This window comes from Rana temporaria, chromosome 1, assembly GCF_905171775.1.
Source record: "Rana temporaria chromosome 1, aRanTem1.1, whole genome shotgun sequence".
NCBI classification, from domain to species: domain Eukaryota; kingdom Metazoa; phylum Chordata; class Amphibia; order Anura; family Ranidae; genus Rana; species Rana temporaria.
In genome coordinates this window covers 623,359,408-623,379,802 of record NC_053489.1, presented here as the reverse complement: position 1 = coordinate 623,379,802, position 20,395 = coordinate 623,359,408, and the positions used below count along the sequence as shown (strand labels likewise).

The window sequence follows — 20,395 nt, the reverse complement described above, 5'->3', positions numbered from 1 at the left end:
TTTTTTGGAAGTATTTTTTAGTTTGTTTTTAGTGTTAGTTATTTTCGGGGGATATCTGTGTGTGCAGGTGACTACTATTACTGTGCAGAATTTTTAGGCAACTTAACCAAAAAATAAATATATACCCATTTCAATGATTTATTTTTAAAAGTGAAACCAATATAACATCTCAACATTCACAAATACACATTTCTGACATTTAAAAACAAAACTAAAACAAATCAGTGACCAATATAGCCACCTTTCTTTGCAAGGACACTCGAAAGCCTGACATCCATGGATTCTGTCAGTGTTTTGATCTGTTCACCATCAACATTGCGTGCAGCAGCAACCACAGCCTCCCAGACACTGTTCAGAGAGGTGTACTGTTTTCCCTCCTTGTAAATCCCACATTTGATGATGGACCACAGGTTCTCAATGGGGTTCAGATCAGGTGAACAAGGAGGCCATGTCATTACTTTTTTTTATTTAATACCCTTTCTTGCCAGCCACGCTGTGGAGTACTTTGACACGTGTGATGGAGCATTGTCCTGCATGAAAATCATGTTTTTCTTGAAGGATGGTGACTTTTTCCTGTACCACTGCTTGAAGAAGGTCTCTTCCATAATCTGGCAGTAGGACTGGGAATTGAGCTTGACTCCATCCTCAATCCGAAAAGGCCCCACAAGCTCATCTTTGATGATACCAGCCCAAACCAGTACTCCACCACCACCTTGCTGGCGTCTGAGTCGGACTGGAGCTCCCTGCACTTTACCAATCCAGCCACGGGCTCTTCCATCTGGCCCATCAAGACTCACTCTCATTTCAGCAGTCCATAAAACCTTAGAAAAATCTTTCTTGAGATATTTATTGGCACAGTCTTGACGTTGCAGCTTGTGTGTCTTGTTCAGTGGTCATCGTCTTTCAGCCTTTCTTACCTTGGCCATGTCTCTGGGTATTGCACACCTTGTGCTTTTGGGCACCCCAGTGATGTTGCAGCTCTGAAATATGGCCAATCTTGTGGCAAGTGGCATCTTGGCAGCTGCACGCTTAACTTTTCTCAGTTCATGGGCAGTTATTTTGCACCTTTGTTTTTCCACACGCTTCTTTTGTTTGATGATCACGCTTCAGAAGCTTTGCAACTTTAAGAGTGCTGCATCCCTCTGCTAGATATCTCTCTATTTTGGACTTTTCAGAGTCTGTCAAATCCTTTTTTGGCCCATTTTGACAAAGAAAAGGAAATTGACTAATAATTATGCACACCTGATATAGAGTGTTGATGTCATTAGACCACACACCTTCTCATTACAGAGTTGTACATTACCTAATATGCCTAATCTGTAGTAGGCTTTCGAGCCTATACAACTTGGAGTAAGACAACATGCATAAAGAGGGTGATGTGGTCCAAATACTCATTTGCCTAATAATTCTGCACTCCCGGGATGTGTTAGACACATAACAAGTGTATACACATGATAATGATTGATTAATAAGCAAAAAAAAATTTTTATTTATTTGGTAACGTTATTTTAAATCCAAATTTTTTTTTTATTATATCCTAACAGTATCAGGAAAGATGAGGAGGCAGACCGCGCTCATAAAGACAACCCACCAGAGGATCCAGGCAAATCAGCGCCAGATCCGCTACCTTATTCAGCAAAATGTGCTGCTGGAGCAGCAGCAATTAAAAAATATAGAGAAGCTGGAGCGCCTTCAGAAGCTCAATCAGAGTTATATCTGAAATTATGTTTTTATTAATAAATATTATTTTTTGGAAATGTTTAATTTCTTTTTGAGATAGATTTGTAGGTTTTTCAACACATCTAACTTAACATCAAACAAATCAACATCAACACATTTAACTTCATAATAAGCAAAAACATTTTATACTATTATTTTATTTAACAGTAACCTAGGACAAACTAAAGCACACGACACAGACACGACGAACACAAAATAAACAGTTGAAAAATGAACATAACAAAAGCAACAATATATATATATATACAAAGAGAGAGAGAGGGAGAGCAAGAAAGAGAGAGAATGCAGATGAGCTCTTGCAGACAGCCCAATGGTTGCAGTATAAATGCCGCAAAACAGTGTTTAACATAAGGTTCATTGTTATAGTTACACTTGCTGTTTAGATCCGGTCTGGTAGCTTGTAGCGGAGGCTGTTGGTGGATCCGCTGTGCCAGAGAGGTCATGAAGCTTTACTCAGCATGGAGGCAGCAGCAGGAGTATTAAAATATAATATAACTAGACAATGCATTTCCTGAGGAAAATGCGAGTGGGAATGCTGAATAGCTTAATTGGTGAGCCCCTTGCCAAAGACATTCACCATAACCACTACACTATCTTTAGGACACACAGCTTCTTTCTCTATCTGCAAAGTATAGCGTATGCTGACTTCCTGGTCGCCCCTCCCCCCTCAATAGGTTTCCCCTCCCCCCCAGGTCAGTGAGGAGGAATATTGCACTGAGGTCAGGAAAGTGATTTATAGAAAGAAATAACATTACAAACGCTTTTAATTCACAGATCTAATACATGATTTAAGCCTCCAAACAAAGCTTAATAAATCCTCAAACGTACATGCAATTGATACAACGACTACACCGTTTGAAATACACGGCCCTTGTAAACGCATCGATATGAAATTTATGTAGATAAACTTAAAAATGTGGCCATGTCTGCGATTTAGAAAAGAGCGTCTTTGTGAGTTCTGCAGCAACATTTTTTAGATAATTTAACATGAGAGTCTATGAGACATAATTTCTGGCTGTTGCTCCAATAACTAAAACTAAAATACGTATCGCAGACTTGATCACATTGCCATAAACCAGACAAGCATAGCTACGTTTTGATATAAAAATTGTGTATGAAAAGTAGATCTTGTGGGCGTGAGAACAATTTGTTTCCCCTTTTTGTAAAGATATTTTTAATTACAAAGATCTAGAATGTTAAGGTCACATGACAGACTCTAAATCCCCTCCATAGGATTACATTATAACCTATAGCATTTTTGTGAAAAATTCGCAAAACGTAAATTGCGTTTTCACCAAAAAATTGTAAACGATAACGATCTGAAAAGTCATAGCCGGATAGCTAAATATTTTGTGACCGCTTTACAGTTTTTTCAGTGTCTGTAAGTGAAAGTATGAAGTAGCTGAAACTTTTGGCAGGGCATGTGAATTCAAAGGGGAAAAGGATGTTCTCATTGACTTCATTGTTAAAAAAACGGTCTTAAAAGCAAAAAATTTATAAAAGTGTAAAAAGTAGGAAAAAACTTGAACAAGTCCCATCATTTGCTGAAAGAGACGAACATTTTTACAGTTGAATGGTCTCAATAGCTGAAAGTATGCCGAAGTTACGCAGAACCAAAAAACGTAAGGAATAATAAGATTACTAAATTTACGGATATCAATACTGGAAATGTTTATTAAAGCATTCACACTAATTAAGATTAATACATTTACGGGTATCCATACTAGGAATGCTTATTAAAGCATTCCCACTAAGTATCACACAGGCATGATTTACAAGCAGTAGTGGTAATAGTAATACATAGCATAAAAACACTTGGGGAATACTTTACAGCATCAGTAGTGGTCATAGTAGTCAATAGTGTACCAAAAAATTGGGACACAGGTGTCTTGACTGAGCTGTAATAGTAGTAGTAGACATTGACAATACAGTGTCAAATCACTCGGGCAAGAGGTGCCATGATGAACAGCAGTCTTAATAAGAGTATATAGGGTGTGAAATAACTGCTGACATAGGTGTCTTGACTGGGCAGCAGAAGCAGCAGTAGTAGTATTAACAGTAGTAGTTGATACAGAGTCATATCACATGGGCAGGAGGTGCCATGATGAACAGCAGTAGGAATAGGAGTATATAGAGTGTCAAATAACTGCTGACATAGGTGTCTTGACTGGGCAGCAGCAGCAGAAGCAGCAGTAGTATTAACAGTAGTAGTTGATACAGAGTCATATCACATGGGCAGGAGGTGCCATGATGAACAGCAGTAGGAATAGGAGTATATAGAGTGTCAAATAACTGCTGACATAGGTGTCTTGACTGGGCAGCAGCAGCAGCAGAAGCAGCAGCAGTAGTATTAACAGTAGTAGTTGATACAGAGTCATATCACATGGGCAGGAGGTGCCATGATGAACAGCAGTAGGAATAAGAGTATATAGAGTGTCAAATAACTGCTGACATAGGTGTCTTGACTGGGCAGCAGCAGCAGAAGCAGCAGTAGTATTAACAGTAGTAGTTGATACAGAGTCATATCACATGGGCAGGAGGTGCCATCATGAACAGCAGTAGGAATAGGAGTATATAGAGTGTCAAATAACTGCTGACATAGGTGTCTTGACTGGGCAGCAGCAGCAGAAGCAGCAGTAGTATTAACAGTAGTAGTTGATACAGAGTCATATCACATGGGCAGGAGGTGCCATCATGAACAGCAGTAGGAATAGGAGTATATAGAGTGTCAAATAACTGCTGACATAGGTGTCTTGACTGGGCAGCAGCAGCAGAAGCAGCAGTAGTATTAACAGTAGTAGTTGATACAGAGTCATATCACATGGGCAGGAGGTGCCATGATGAACAGCAGTAGGAATAAGAGTATATAGAGTGTTAAACAACTGCTGACATAGGTGTATTGACTGGGCGGCAGCAGCAGCTGAAGCAGCAGTAGTAGTATTAACAGTAGTAGTTGATACAGAGTCATATCACATGGGCAGGAGTTGCCATGAAGTACAGCAGTCTTAATAAGAGTATATAGAGTGTTAAACAACTGCTGACATAGGTGTATTGACTGGGCGGCAGCAGCAGCAGAAGCAGCAGTAGTAGTATTAACAGTAGTAGTTGATACAGAGTCATATCACATGGGCTGGAGTTGCCATGATGTACAGCAGTCTTAATAAGAGTATATAGAGTGTGAAATAACTGCTGACATAGGTGTATTGACTGGGCGGCAGCAGCAGCAGAAGCAGCAGTAGTAGTATTAACAGTAGTAGTTGATACAGAGTCATATCACATGGGCAGGAGTTGCCATGAAGTACAGCAGTCTTAATAAGAGTATATAGAGTGTTAAACAACTGCTGACATAGGTGTATTGACTGGGCGGCAGCAGCAGCTGAAGCAGCAGTAGTAGTATTAACAGTAGTAGTTGATACAGAGTCATATCACATGGGCAGGAGTTGCCATGATGTACAGCAGTCTTAATAAGAGTATATAGAGTGTGAAATAACTGCTGACATAGGTGTATTGACTGGGCGGCAGCAGCAGCAGAAGCAGCAGTAGTAGTATTAACAGTAGTAGTTGATACAGAGTCATATCACATGGGCAGGAGGTGCCATCATGAACAGCAGTAGGAATAGGAGTATATAGAGTGTCAAATAACTGCTGACATAGGTGTCTTGACTGGGCAGCAGCAGCAGAAGCAGCAGTAGTATTAACAGTAGTAGTTGATACAGAGTCATATCACATGGGCAGGAGGTGCCATGATGAACAGCAGTAGGAATAAGAGTATATAGAGTGTTAAACAACTGCTGACATAGGTGTATTGACTGGGCGGCAGCAGCAGCTGAAGCAGCAGTAGTAATATTAACAGTAGTAGTTGATACAGAGTCATATCACATGGGCAGGAGTTGCCATGAAGTACAGCAGTCTTAATAAGAGTATATAGAGTGTTAAACAACTGCTGACATAGGTGTATTGACTGGGCGGCAGCAGCAGCAGAAGCAGCAGTAGTAGTATTAACAGTAGTAGTTGATACAGAGTCATATCACATGGGCAGGAGTTGCCATGAAGTACAGCAGTCTTAATAAGAGTATATAGAGTGTTAAACAACTGCTGACATAGGTGTATTGACTGGGCGGCAGCAGCAGCTGAAGCAGCAGTAGTAGTATTAACAGTAGTAGTTGATACAGAGTCATATCACATGGGCAGGAGTTGCCATGATGTACAGCAGTCTTAATAAGAGTATATAGGGTGTGAAATAACTTCTGACATAATTGTCTTGACTGATCCAAAGGAGTCATGGGAGAAAATCATGTGGTCAGATGAGACTATAATATAATTTTTTGATCATAATTTCACTAACCGTGTTCGGAGGAAGAATAATGATGAGTACCATGCCAAGAACGCCATCCCTAATGTGAAGCATGGGGGTGGTAGCATCATGCTTTGGTGGTGTTTTTCTGCACATGGGACAGGGTGACTGCACTGTATTAAGGAGAGGATGACCGGGGCCATGTATTGCAAGATTTTGGGCAACAACCTCCTTCCCTGAGTTAGAGCTTTGAAGATGGGTCGAGGCTGGGTCTTCCAACATGAGAATGACCCAAAGCACACAGCCAGGATAACCAAGGATTGGCTCTGTAAGGAGCATATCAAGGTTCTGGCGTGGCCTAGCCAGTCTCCAGACCTAAACCCAATAGAGAATATTTGGAGGGAGCTCAAACTCCGTGTTTCTCAGCGATAGCCCAGAAACATGACTGATGTAGAGAAGATCTGTGTGGAGGAGTGGGCCAAAATCCCTCCTCCAGTGTGTGCAAAGCTGGTGTAAAACTACAAGAAATGTTTGACCGCTGTAATTGCAAAGAAAGCCTACTGTACCAAATATTAACATTGATTTTCTCTGATGTTGAAATAGTTATATTCAGCACTGTAAATACATCAGGTCCGGGGCTTCATCAGGGAATGCATGGCAAGGGACCCTTCAGCGCCCTGAACCGACGACGGGTGCCAGAAAGTCACCGCCGATCCAGGACTCATTCATCTTTATGAATGTGAGTCTGTCCACGGAGTCTGTGGACAGACGGGTCCTCTTGTCCGTGACCACCCCACCTGCCGCGCTGAATGTCCGCTCAGATAGTACGCTGGAGGGGGGGCAAGACAATAACTCCAGCGCATACTGAGCGAGCTCGCGGCAGGTGTCCAATCTGGCAACCCAGTACTCCATGGGGTCGTCGGTGCTCATACTGTCAGAAGCACCGACGGACGCCATGTAGTCTGCCACCATGTGGGCCAGCCGCTGGTGGTGACTGCTGCTGCTGCTGCTGGTGGTGGTACTGGGTCGCTCGGTTTGGAAGAACATCCTCATCTCTTCCATTAGGTCCCCTGCTCGGCTGCAGCTGGGTGCAGCCACCTGCTGGGTGAGATGAGGGGGGACAACTGGAGGCCGGGGAGTTGCCTGCTCCAACCGTCTGACAATGGCTGCCTGCAGTTCCTCCATCCGGTGCTGCCTCCGGCTGGCTGGGATGAACTGCTCCAGTTTCCCCTTGCACCTGGGATCCAAAAGGGTGGCCATCCAGAAATCATCCCTCGTCTTGATGGTCTTAACCCGGGGGTCCCTCCTGAGGCATCTCAGCATGTGGGCAGCCATGGGGAAGAGCACAGCCCGCTGTGACTCCTCAATGCTGGCCAGGTGAATGAGGTGCGACTCTTCATCCCTGAGGCGCTGCTGGTCAAACTCAGACATGCCCAACCCCCGGACTATCGGTGCCCCCAACACCGGCTCTCCCTCCTGACCAGGCCCTGACTCCGGGACGACACCAGCAACCACCTCCTCCTCCTCTTCATCATCATCCTCCTCCTCCTCCTCCTCCTCCTGGTCCTGGCCCTGGTCTCGGTGGAGCATTGCTGACTCCTCCTGCTCCACCAAGGCACTCTCCCCAGCCTCGAGCAGGCGATCTAGTGTCCTCTCCAGCATGAACAGTATTGGCAGCACGCTATTGAGGCCAATTTGCTCACTGCTGACCATCTTGGTCGCCTGCTCGAAGGAGGACAACACTTGGCAGACCTGGTTTATCTGCCCCCACTGCGCACAGGCGATGAAAGGGAGTTGTGGTGAAGCCCTCTCAGTGCCTAGTTCCATCAGGTACTCCCTCACCGCCCTTTGCTGCTCCCACAACCTCTTCAGCATGTGGAGGGTGGAGTTCCACCGCGTCACACTGTCCACAATCAGCCTGTGAAGGGGCAGATTGTACTTCCGCTGCAATTTGGACAGGGACGCGGTAGCGGTTGGGGAGCGCCTGAAGTGGCTGGCAATCCTACGCGCCTTTGCCACAATGTCACTCAACCCTGGATAAGTGCGCAGGAACTTCTGCACCACCAGGTTGAGGACATGTGCCAGACAGGGCACGTGCGTCAGACTGCCAGCATGGAGGGCGGCGAGTAGGTTGCTGCCGTTATCGCAGACAACCATACCTGGCTGGAGCCTTCGGGGTGTCAGCCACTTCTGGACCTGAGCTTGAAGTGCTTTCAGCACTTCTTCTGCAGTGTGTCTCCGGTCCCCTAAACTAACAAGCTGGAGCACGGCCTGACAGCGCACGTGCCCCACACTTGAGTAGCTACGGGGGCGCTTGCTGGGAGGCTCAGCAGCTGCGGAGACAGTGGCTTGAGGGAGACCAGCAGTTCTCCCCTGGACACCCCGGGGCGGCACCACAAGATCGGTTGCCGACGATCCCTCACCGACGCCTCGGAGGGAAACCCAATGGGCCGTGAAGCTGATGTAGCGTCCCTGCCCATGCCTGCTGGTCCAGCCATCCATTGTCAGATGAACCCTGTCGCTGACAGCGTGATCCAGCGACAGGGTTACATTCTGCACAATGTGCTGGTGTAGGGCAGGGACACCAGTCCTGGCAAAGAAATGGCGGCTGGGGACACGCCATTGGGGTTGGGCCTGCTCCAACATCTGCCTGAAGGGGTTGCTGTCAACTATGTTGAAGGGCAGCAGATGTTGGGCAATAACCCTTGCCAGGAGCCCATTGAGGGAACGCACACGTCGGTCTCCAGGGGGGAAGGGAGTGGTGCGGTCAAAGGCGTCTGAAATCGACGCCTGGCGCCGGACGGCAGTGCGGGACACAGACGTGGAGGGTGCTGTGGAAGTAGAGGTCTGGCTGCCGGTACCAGTACCTCTACTAGAGGGAGCGGGGGGGCATGACCTGCTGGAAACAGATGAAGATGTGGCAGGGGCTGCTGTACCCTGCTCACTTGTGGTGGTGGCGCTGCTACCACCACCACGCTTCATCTCGTCATACAACGCCCAGTGGTTTATCCTCAGGTGCTGGTTCAGGGCTGTGGTACCCACCCGAGCCAAACACTTCCCTCTCTTCACCCTCACTTTACAAATCCGGCAGATGGCCACGGTAGGGTTGTCTGCCACCAGGGTAAAGAAATTCCAGACAGGTGACTTCAGCACCGCCCTCCTGTCAGATGGGGTGACGCTTACTTGCACCTGCTGGGATTCGGTGCGCACAGGTGGAGCTGCCTGCTGCTGCTGCTGCTGCTGCTGCTCCTCCTCCTGACACCTCCTGCTGCCATCACCAGTGGAGACCCTGACGATGGTCTCCCTGGTGGTGACCTGGCGCACCGTTTCACCAGGGTGCCTACCTTCCCCGTCGTCACTGACGTAGTGAGCCGACGCGTCAGATGGCAACCATGATGGGTCACCCTCTTCGCCCCCAGAGATGTCAGACCAAGGGCTGAGATGTGTTGGTCTGAGGGAACCACGTGACATGGAGCCTCTAGCCTGGCTCCGCTGTCCCCTCACCCACGCCTGGGTCTGACTAGGTGCTGCTGTTTCCTGCACCAAAACAGCAGCACCAGTTTGAAGGGATGTCTCTGGGATACTGCCAGCAGGTATCCCATCCTCCTCATCCATCCCTTCAAAAAGGTCCTGACCATCAGGACAGAGCTGGAGGTCTGCCTGATGCATGGCCTCCCCCAAGAGATCCCTATCACTGTCGCTGTCGAACAGTAAGATGCTGGACTCTTGGGGGCTGGGGGGGGGTAGTACAGGCAACGGTGTAATGGTGGTACTACTGTGAGTCGGGACCGACGACTCAGTGGCACTGCTGTGCCCCATGTAGTCCACCACTACTTGAGCCTGAGATGGCAATATCGGGCGGCTGCCCGATGGGAAGAACTCCCGGATCAGGCGTACTCCCCTTGCACCCGATCCTCTACCACTAGTAGGGGCACGAGAGGTACCCCGTGCTGGCAGCGATCCAGCACTGGGAGTAACTCCCCTACCCCTGCTGCCACGGCCACGGATGCCGCTCATTATTGCTGATATGTGTGTGGGGGGGGTAAACTTTATTGGGGGGGGAAAATGTGAACAAAATGTGTTTTTGTGTTTTTTTTACAAGACAGGCACGCAGACAAAGACGTACACAGACAGCTACTAAACTATAAGAAAAGTAGTACACCAGACAAGGACTACAAAATTAAAGAAAAAAAAAAAAGCACTAAACAAACACTAACTTTTTTTTTTTTTTTTTTTTTTTAAACACAAAACACAGACACTAAACACACACTAAGCTAAGCTAGATGAAATAAATGTACACTAACAGTGTGTACACTTACTACACAAAATTTAACTAAACTGAACACAAAACTTAGCTTTTATAAAAGCTCTTTAGGGAAAACTAAACAAAATTTGAACTGAGATGCCTATCAAATATCACTGAACAGCGAACCTGCAAGATCTAACAGTAACACAAGATGAACAAAACTTAGCTTTTAGAAAAGCTCTTTTATAAAGCTCAGCAAAATGTGTTCTGAAATCTCTTGCAAATATAACTGAACAGGGAGGATTGCAGGATCAAACAGTAACACAAATGAAAAAAACAGCACAAAACAGCACAAAACGTAGCTTTGAAAAAAGCTCTTGGGTCTATTGCTTTGAAAAAAGCAGTTGATATACTGGAAAAGATCCACTGGAATCACTAAATAGCAATGCTGGTGATGATCTAAATCAATCAAGAACAAAGACACAGGAAACCAGGAACACAGAAACAGCCTCCACACTCTATAGCCAGCTTCTGAATCTGCAATGAAATGGTGCTGGGAGTGAGCTTATATAATGTCCATGCAGGCAGGTTCCTATTGGTTGCTAACCTGTGACGAGTGTGGAAGGAGAACTCTGATTGGCTCTGATGCAAAAGGGCGGAGCAAATAATCGCGCAATATTCCTATTGCCGAATATTCGCATTGCGAATATTCGGCAATATAAAATGATCGCTTCAGCTACTCGGCCCAATGGCTCTAATCATACCAGCAATGCTTTCAGACGTCTATGGAGATCACTAGGATGTGATCTGTTTTAAAAATGAAACTGTAAAAATCGCTCTGATGCGGAAGATCGGGGCGAGGAAAATAATCGCGCGATATTGCGTTTGCCGAATAATCGCATTGCGATCTTTCTGGAAAATTCAATGAACGCTTCAGCTACTCGGCCCAGGGTCTCTAATGATACCAGCAATGCTTTTAGACGTCGATGGAGATATCTAGGATGTGATCTGATTAAAAAAAAAAATTGTAAAAAATCGAATATTCGGAATTGCGAATATTCACCGCGAATTTCGAAATATAGCGCGATTTCTCGAATATGCTATATTCGAGTCGAATATTCGCAATGCGAATATTCGTGAGCAACACTATTAACCACGGGGGGCGCTGTAGGAGTTAGGGTTCATCTAGTGTGTGTTTACAACTGTAGGGGGTGTGGCTGTAGGACTGACGTCATCGATCGAGTCTCCCTATAAAAGGGATCACTCGATCGATGCAGCCGCCACAGTGGAGCACGGGGAAGCCGTGTTTACATACGGCTCTCCCCGTTCTTCAGCTCCGGGGAGCGATCTCGACAGAGCGGCTATAAACGAATAGCCGCGTCATCGTCCCTGATCGCTCCCCGAGGTAAGCTGCCTGCCGCACGCAGCGGGGGGGGGTACCGAGCGGACCCCCCACCCGCTAGAAGGCAAGGACGTATATATACGCCCATCTGCCTGTCCGTGCCATTTTGCGGACGTAAATAGTCGTGCGGCGGGCGTTAAGTGGTTAAACCACAGGTAATCCATGTCCTTAGACTGCTTGTCTTCAGCAATTGGTTTGCAGGCTTTCTTGTGCATCATCTTTAGAAGAGACTTCCTTTTGGGACTCCAGCCATGCAGACCCAATTTGATGCAGTGTGCAGTGTATGGTCTGAGCACTGACAGACTGACCCCCCACCCCTTCAACCTCTGCAGCAATGCTGGCAGCACTTATACATCTATTTCCCAAAGACAACCTCTGGATATGACGCTGAACATGAGCACTCAACCTCTTTGGTCGACCATGGCGAGGCCTGTTCTGAGTGGAACCTGTCCTGTTAAACCGCTGTATGGTCTTGGCCACCATGCTGCAGCTCAGTTTCAGGGTCTTGGCAATTTTCCTATAGCCTAGAACAGTGGTCATCAACCCTGCCCTACAGGGCCCACTAACAGGCCAGGTTTTATGTATTACCATGGGGAGATGCAGTCTAGAATATTGCAAGCACTGAGCAGCAAATGATATCACCTGTGATGTATTTCAGTTATCTTGCAAACCTGGCCTGTTAGTGGGCCCTGTAGGGCAGGGTTGATGACCACTGGCCTAGAACATCTTTATGTAGAGCAACAATATTTTTTTTCAGATCCTCTGAGAGTTCTTTGTCATGAGGTGCCATGGTGAACTTCCAGTGACCAGTAAGAGATTGAGAGCGATAACACCAAATTTAACACACCTGCTCCCCATTCACACCTGAGACCTTGTAACACTAACGAGTCACATGACACCGGGGAGGGAAAATGGCTAATTGAGCCCAATTTGGACATTTTCAGGGGGGTATACCCACTTTTGTTGCCAGCAGTTTAGATATTAATGGCTGTGTGTCTAGTTTTTTGAGGGGACAGCAAATTGACACTGTTATACAAGCTGTACACTCACTACTTTACATTGTAGTAAAGTAATAAAATACTTACGAAAATGTGAGGGGTATGCTCACTTTTGTGAGATACTGTATATATATATATATATATATATATATATATATATATATATATATATATATACACACATACATACACACACATATATACATACACACATACACCAATCAACCATGACTTTTGAGCCAAAATTCCGTCGGAAAAAAATCCACGGTTTTCTTGTCAGAATTTCAGATTGTGTGTACGCGGCATAGAGCTTACGAAAGTTTAAAATGTATTAAAGTGCAACACAGCGCATGTTCAAATGCAAAGCAATATACATGCTAACACACGTGTGTTTACATGCACTTAATGTACACGTTACAGTGTGCAACTTTCCTAATGCTATGCATTAAATATTAGGTACTGACAATTCAGGAGGACAGTTTTATTGTGTTACTATTATGTAATCACATTAGATTTAAATGGATTTTAAATGCACTGAGTATCTGTTACATCATTTTCTTTGGTCAACCTCCTTGATCAGTCAAACGCAGAAATCTGAATACAGAATACATACATTATATTACACAATACCTACTGTAGCATTATCTATTTTAACATCAATTATTCAAGGCCAGCAGATTTTCAGTAGAATTTCGTCATAGCCAAAGGAAGTTTGATCAATATTTAACTTGGTTTGGACAAAACTCTAGCACTAGGCGTATTGATTGCTCTCGGTGATGCAAGATGTGTGCAGGCTGTGTCCAGCGGATGAGAGCTTAGCGGGGTAATCAGGATGACGATGGGTGAAAACAGAGGAGAGGGAGGCATGCTGCAGATCCAGCACTCAGAGGGTCATCGATCTGTTGACCCTGCTCACTATCCAGCCGAGGCTTGTAAAATAAAACATTACACTATATTTAGATCCTAAATCGCTACAATGGAGAGAGAAGGATTTATGAGCCAGCTCCTGCTATAGGAATTTTTTTTACAAATAGAATGCCAACTGGACAACTGTTTTAAAGCAAAAAAGTCAGAAAACAGTCCGTAGCTGTGTGGTTTATTAGGGGGTTCACAACTTGGATGGGGATAGCAGTTTATGGGATGCCCACTTAACGGCAACAATGACTTCAGGCACAGTTTTCTATGTACAACGTTAAGTGCTTTAGGCCATGCTATCCCACCCGGCTGACTCTCTCTACGCCAGCCCCACCCAACTGACTCTCTCTCTCTACGCCAGCCCCACCCGGCTGACTCTCTCTCTACGCCAGCCCCACCCGGCTGACTCTCTCTCTACGCCAGCCCCACCCGGCTGACTCTCTCTCGACGTCAGCCCCACCCGGCTGACTCTCTCTCGACGTCAGCCCCACCCGGCTGACTCTCTCTCGACGCCAGCCCCACCCGGCTGACTCTCTCTCGACGCCAGCCCCACCCGGCTGACTCTCTCTCGACGCCAGCCCCACCCGGCTGACTCTCTCTCTACGCCAGCCCCAACCGGCTGACTCTCTCTCTACGCCAGCCCCAACCGGCTGACTCTCTCTCTACGCCAGCCCCAACCGGCTGACTCTCTCTACGCCAGCCCCAACCGGCTGACTCTCTCTACGCCAGCCCCAACCGGCTGACTCTCTCTACGCCAGCCCCAACCGGCTGACTCTCTCTACGCCAGCCCCAACCGGCTGACTCTCTCTACGCCAGCCCAACCGGCTGACTCTTGTGCCAGCACGATTCGTGAGTCCATCTGCTGCGGTGGAAGATGGGACTTGTAGTCTTCCCATTCACAAATCTCTGCGAATGGATGACACCAGTGTGTGGGCGGAGTAATGAAAAGCCATGTTAAATTAAAAAGAGAATACAATGCTGCCGGAGGGAGAAGCACACCGCAATTCAGGTAAATGTCAAGTGTAGAGGATTGGGGAGGGGAGTGGTGTTACAGAGCCGAGGGTGGGGGGTTGGGTCCAAGCCACAAAGGATATTAACTTAACTTAGTCAATTTTGTGAGTGCCTAGCCCATTCTAATGTATTGCCCTCCTGAGTCCTGTCCCTTAGCTACTTACTTACTATTTTGAAAATAAAATAAGAAATATGCTTTTTGCCTTAATATCTACCTTAAATCATATTGCTAATTGCATATTGTACTTATTTGTACCCTAAATACTGGAATTTGCACCTGTGTATCCCCGCTCAGGCAAACACTCCCTTCACATGGGTGTATGCTGTAGTACGTCCAGGTGAACAAGGCCTAACAATACACGTACCACTTGTATTTATACAGGGCCAGATTCACAAAGGATTTACGACGGCGTATCTCCAGATACGCCGTCGTAAGTCCGAATGTGAGGCGTCGTATCTCTGCGCCTGATTCAAAGAATCAGATACTCCAGAATTTGTCCAAGATACGACTGACGTAAGTCTCTTACGCCGTTGTATCTTAGGTGGATATTTACGCTGGCCGCTAGGGGCGCTTCCGTTGATTTACGCGTCGAATATGCAAATGAGCAAGATACACTGATTTAGAAATGTACTTGCACCCGTCGGATTTAGCTACGCCGTTTACGTAAGGCGTATGTCCGGCGTAAGTTTACCCCTCATAAAGCAGGGTTAAGTCATGTTGAGGTATGGACGTCGGAAACGTCAGAACAGCGTCGTATTTTACGTAGTTTGCGTAAGTCGTACGTGAATGTTGCGTTCACGTCGACAAAGCATTGAGCCAACGTATCTTAGGGAGTATTTGCAACGTGACTCTGAGCATGCGCGCGCATGCGCCGTTCGATCGGCCATGCATTTACATGGGGTCACGCTTCATTACAATACAACACGCCCACTGCCTTGCTACTTTGAATTACGCGGGCTTACGTCGGTCCATTTACGCTACGCCGCCGTAACTTAGGGCGCAAGTTCTTTTTGAATACGGTACTCGCCTCTCGAAGTTATGGTGGCGCAGCGTATATGAGATGCGATACGCCCGCCGAAAGTTAGGCAATTCTTTCTGAATCTGGCCCATAATCTTTGCTTTTCCTGAAGTTCAGCTTTAAAACAGAGCGCTGGACAGAAATATGAAGAAAAGAGTCCTGGCATTTTATATAAATCATGTAATTACCTTTACATCTGTACATAAAGCACACTTGTTGACTTTTGAGACAGGAAGAACGGTTATACTTACTACAAATTGACTATTCACTTTTTCTAAAATCAGTTTTTCATTTAACGCCATAGATTCTCCCTTCCTCTTTTTTATCCTTTTCTTCTCCAGCTTTTTGCAGGCGTACATTTTCCCAGTGGCTCGTACTTGGCATGCGCACACCTGGCAGAACAGCAACAATGTGGATCAGTCGGGCCAGCGCGGCCAAGTGAAAACGAGTGGGCCGATTCAAGAAGCCAAAATGTACTAAAGTGTATGTAAACCCAAAAAATAAACCTCTATTGGCTCCCTTTTAGTCCATATAAAGTTTTTGTTATATCTGATCAGTAAAAAAAAAAAAAAATGAAATTTTGACTATTCTAGAAATACAGCAATACCGTGCTGTCCTGGCCATTGTTATCAGTCTACCTGTGAACTATAGAACACTCTGCTACTATGTTATAGAGAAGAGGAGAGGATGGGGGTGTTCTATAGTTCCAACGCTTCCTCTCCTAGGGTGACAACACTTCTTCTCTTAAACGCCATGTTGTCATCTTAGGACAAGAAATCAGTTACTGGCAGGATCACCATATGAAAATAAACAAGAAAACCCAACAAAAAAATAAAATAAGGCAGACACCATATTGTGCTTGTGTTTGGATAGACTTTAACCTACAAGTATTATTCTGCTGACTGTTGGCTAAACTAAGGCCCCATTGCACACTTGCAAATTGAGCCATCAGTGATTACATTTGGGAGACCCAGCGGGGGTTCCTGGCAATTAGCTGCGGGCGACAGCCCAATTCAAAGCAACAGTAGGCTGACAGCTCCTACCATGTAATCTCATGGAGCTAGATCCTGCAAATGATCATTCCTGGAAATAGACTTCTACGTCCAAAGGCAGGTTTCTCAATCCATAAGCAATTACATAGGAGTATCTGCGATTAGCTGCGGGAGCTGTCAGCCTGCCATTACTTTTGATCGTGCTGCCAGCAGACCCCTGCTGTGTCTCCTGCATGTAGTCTCCGACAGCGCCATTCTCAAGTGTAAATGGGGCCTAAAAGCTGATTGTTTTCTACAAGTCACTGCACTCTACACGTTTCTTAAAGGGAGAGTTCACCTTTACCACAAAACTGCCTATGCAGATAAGGGGCATCTGTAGATAAAAACAAACTGTGCAGCTCTGACTTAAGTTGAATAAAGCTATTGCTATAGGTGTGGGTAGGGTTGCCAACTGTTCAGGATTCACCTAGACAGTCCGGGTTTTAGATCCCGTGTCCAGGTTTCAGTCCACCTGAAACCCGGACACATGAGTGGCAGCCCTGCAACAGCAGTCCTCTCCTCTCCTGTCGGCTTTCCAGTGCTTTTAATTATATTGGTGGGGGGCACTTCAACTGGGGTACAGACAGGCCTGGGGGAATTATACCGGGGGACAGACGGACCTGGGGGGTGTACTGGGGGACAGGTGGACCTTGTTTGATTTAACTAGACTCCTTAAAGCGGGGGTTCACCCTAAAAAAACATTTTTTTTCTAGCATGCCATCAAGCATACTAGCGCAATCTACAGTACGCCTTTCTTTTATTTTTTGGCGCCGTACTTACGGTTTACTGCCGTAGTGAAGTTTCAGACTCCCCGCGGGGAATGGGCGTTCCTATGCACAGGGAAGATGATTGACGGCCGGCTATGGCACGTCACGCTGCCCGAAGATAGCCAAAATAGGACTTGCCTCTTCACAGCGCCTGCGCAGTCAGCTCCGATGTTTGTGCGCAGGCGCCATATAGCGCCGTGAAGAGGCAAGTCCTATTTCTGCTATCTTCGGGCAGCGTTACGCGCCATAGCCGGCCGTCAGTCATCTTCCCTGTGCATAGGAATGCCCATTCCCCGCGGGGAGTCTGAAACTTCACTACGGCAGTAAACCGTAAGTACGGCGCCAACAAATAAAAGAAAGGCATACTGTAGCTCGCGCTAGTATGCTTGATCACATCCTAGAAATTTGTTTTTAGGGTGAAACACCGCTTTAAGCTTCTCCAATTATTAACACGATTTGGCCACACCCACTGTACATCACGGGACACTACATGTGCTGCAAAACTACTCTTCTTGTGGCACTCAAAAGGTGTCCCAGGTCTTTTACAATGCTATTGTATAAACTGCAACAACAAAAATTTGCTGTGCGCCTCTAAAGTGTTCGGGTTTGGCTTGATGTAAAGATGGCAACCCTAGGTGTAGGCCATTTACATACCTTATGAAGCCTGACTGGAATACTCTCAGGACATTGCTAGGTACTCCCAGGACGTTGCCAAATGAGGCCTAGTCATTATTGCTCACCTCCACCATCACAGGAGTGAGCTCTCAAATGCTGAGCTCAGAGCTACTGCATCAGGGGAGAGAAAGAGTATGTGAGGGGGTTTGAATCAAAGAGCTCACTCCTGTGATGGAGGAGGTGAGCAGTAATGACTAGGCCTCACTTAGCAACATCCTGGGAGTATTCCAGTCAGGCTTCATAAGGAATTTATATGGGCCTACACCTATAGCAAGGGTACAATTCATCTTTAGTCAGAGCTACTCAGTATGTTTTACCTACAAACATCCCTTACCTGCAAAGCCAGGTTTTTTGTAAAGATGAACTATCCTTTTAAACAAGGCTCTGCAGTAACAGCAGCCAATCACAAATGAAAAAGTGGGCATTAATTAGTGCCCACAGCATGGGTTTGTGGCGATCAAAAGAAAAAAAAACATTTTTGTAAGGCCTCGTACACACGATAGGTTAACCAGAGGACAACGGTCTGAAGGACCGTTTTCATAGGTTAACTGATGAAGCTGACTGATGGTCCGTCACGCCTACACACCATCAGTTAAAAAAAACGATCGTGTCAGAACGCGGTGACGTAAAACACAACGACATGCTGAAGAAAAAACGAAGTTCAATGCTTCCAAGCATGCGTCGACTTGATTCTGAGCATGCGTGGATTTTTAACCGATGGTCGTGCCTCGTTTTTTTCCCATCGGAATCCATAGGTTAATTTTAAAGCAAGTTGGCTTTTTTTTAACCTATGGTTAAATAACCTATGGGGCCTACACACCATCGGTTTGGACCGATGAAAACGGTCCTTCAGACCGTTGTCCTCTGGTTAACCTATCGTGTGTATGAGGCCTTACTGTCGCTTTAAATGGCTTACCTGACAGGCGGGAAAAACGTGAGTTTAGGCGGGAAAAACACATGGGTCGGGAACCCATACATGTGTTTTTAGGGGTATATAAGACCCCACTTTTATGCTCAGGTCACAGTTGACCGTAGCAGTTTGGCGAGCTCCCCTTCCCTCCCACCCTGTCGCAGCAACTTGGTTTGTCACCCTTGAATCAAGGGGGGACTTTATTGAATGTTTTTTATTTATGGTACTCGCTCGAGTTCTATGACTAAGTGAGATTTTTTAAAATTTTATTTATTGCTAAATGTAATAAAGATAAGTTTGAAATAAAGATATAAAATTAGATGTTTGTGTTATAATATACCAATAAAGGTCCCGCCATTTTATCACCATTTTAGAATGGTTTTGGGTTGGTGTTTTATTTATTTATAATCTTTTGTATAGCCTACATTCACATGTCCTTCTGATTATTACTTACTCTGTCCATTACCATTACACCCAAATAGTGCATAAGCTTCAATAGTGGGACTTACCTCACCAAATCCACCCTTTCCAAGCACGCGGTAATGTCGGAACGTGTTCTTGGTGACCGGTTGCCTAAAATATAGAAGTATTATATTACATTTCCTGTATAAATATTTGTCAAATCTAACTGATTGCCTATAATTCAGTAACAGGTTCACTTTCAGTTCAGAAAACTTTTTTTTTATTTCTCGTATCAATAGTATCAGCACTCCTCTTACATAATCCAGCTTGTGCTTTGAATTTAATAGACCGCTAACAGCACTTAGCAGTAAGGCAGCCAAAGTTTATCCCATTGTTCTAGTGGTCCACTGGAGTCCATTAATATCATTACATCAGATGCCAAACACAATAAACAGCAGCTTCCTCTCACATCACAAAATAAAATATACACTAAACGATTGTGAAATACTGGGAGTCGGTGCAGACTGACAGCGGCAATGGTTAGCATAGAGGCAACAACTGAATTCTGGGAGCTTAGGGCCAGATTCACAAAGAACTGCGGCGGCGTAACGTATCATAGATACGTTACACCGCCCCAAGTTTTCATCGCAAGTGCCTGATTCACCAAGCACTTGCGTGAAAACTTACGCCGGCGGCCTCCGGCGTAAGCCCGCGTAATTCAAAGGGGCGTGTGCCATTTAAATTAGGCTCGCTCCCGCGCCGGACCTACTGCGCATGCTCTGTTTTGAAATTCCCGCCGTGCTTTGCGCGAAGTGACGTAATTTTTTCGAACGGCGACGTGCGTAGCGTACTTTCGTATTCCCTCATGTCTTACGCAAGAAGAAAAATTTAAATTTCGACGCGGGAACGACGGCCATACTTTATACAGCACATACAAGCGCTGTGTAAAGTTAGGGCAGGTCAAGCGACGACTAAAATTGCGATG

At 45.8% G+C, this 20,395-nt stretch overlaps 1 protein-coding gene across 1 annotated transcript in view; it reads right to left on the bottom strand.

Annotated features, from left to right (window-relative positions):
- The window catches only part of GRK4 (G protein-coupled receptor kinase 4), a 426,683-nt gene that overhangs the window by 64,633 nt on the left and 341,655 nt on the right, over positions 1-20,395 (bottom strand). Inside the window, exons 7-8 of the mRNA XM_040335342.1 lie at positions 19,518-19,581; positions 15,877-16,017 (exon numbers count right to left, since the gene is read on the bottom strand). Coding sequence (XP_040191276.1) covers positions 15,877-16,017; positions 19,518-19,581 — 205 coding nt within the window. The remainder of the gene's footprint in view (positions 1-15,876; positions 16,018-19,517; positions 19,582-20,395) is intronic.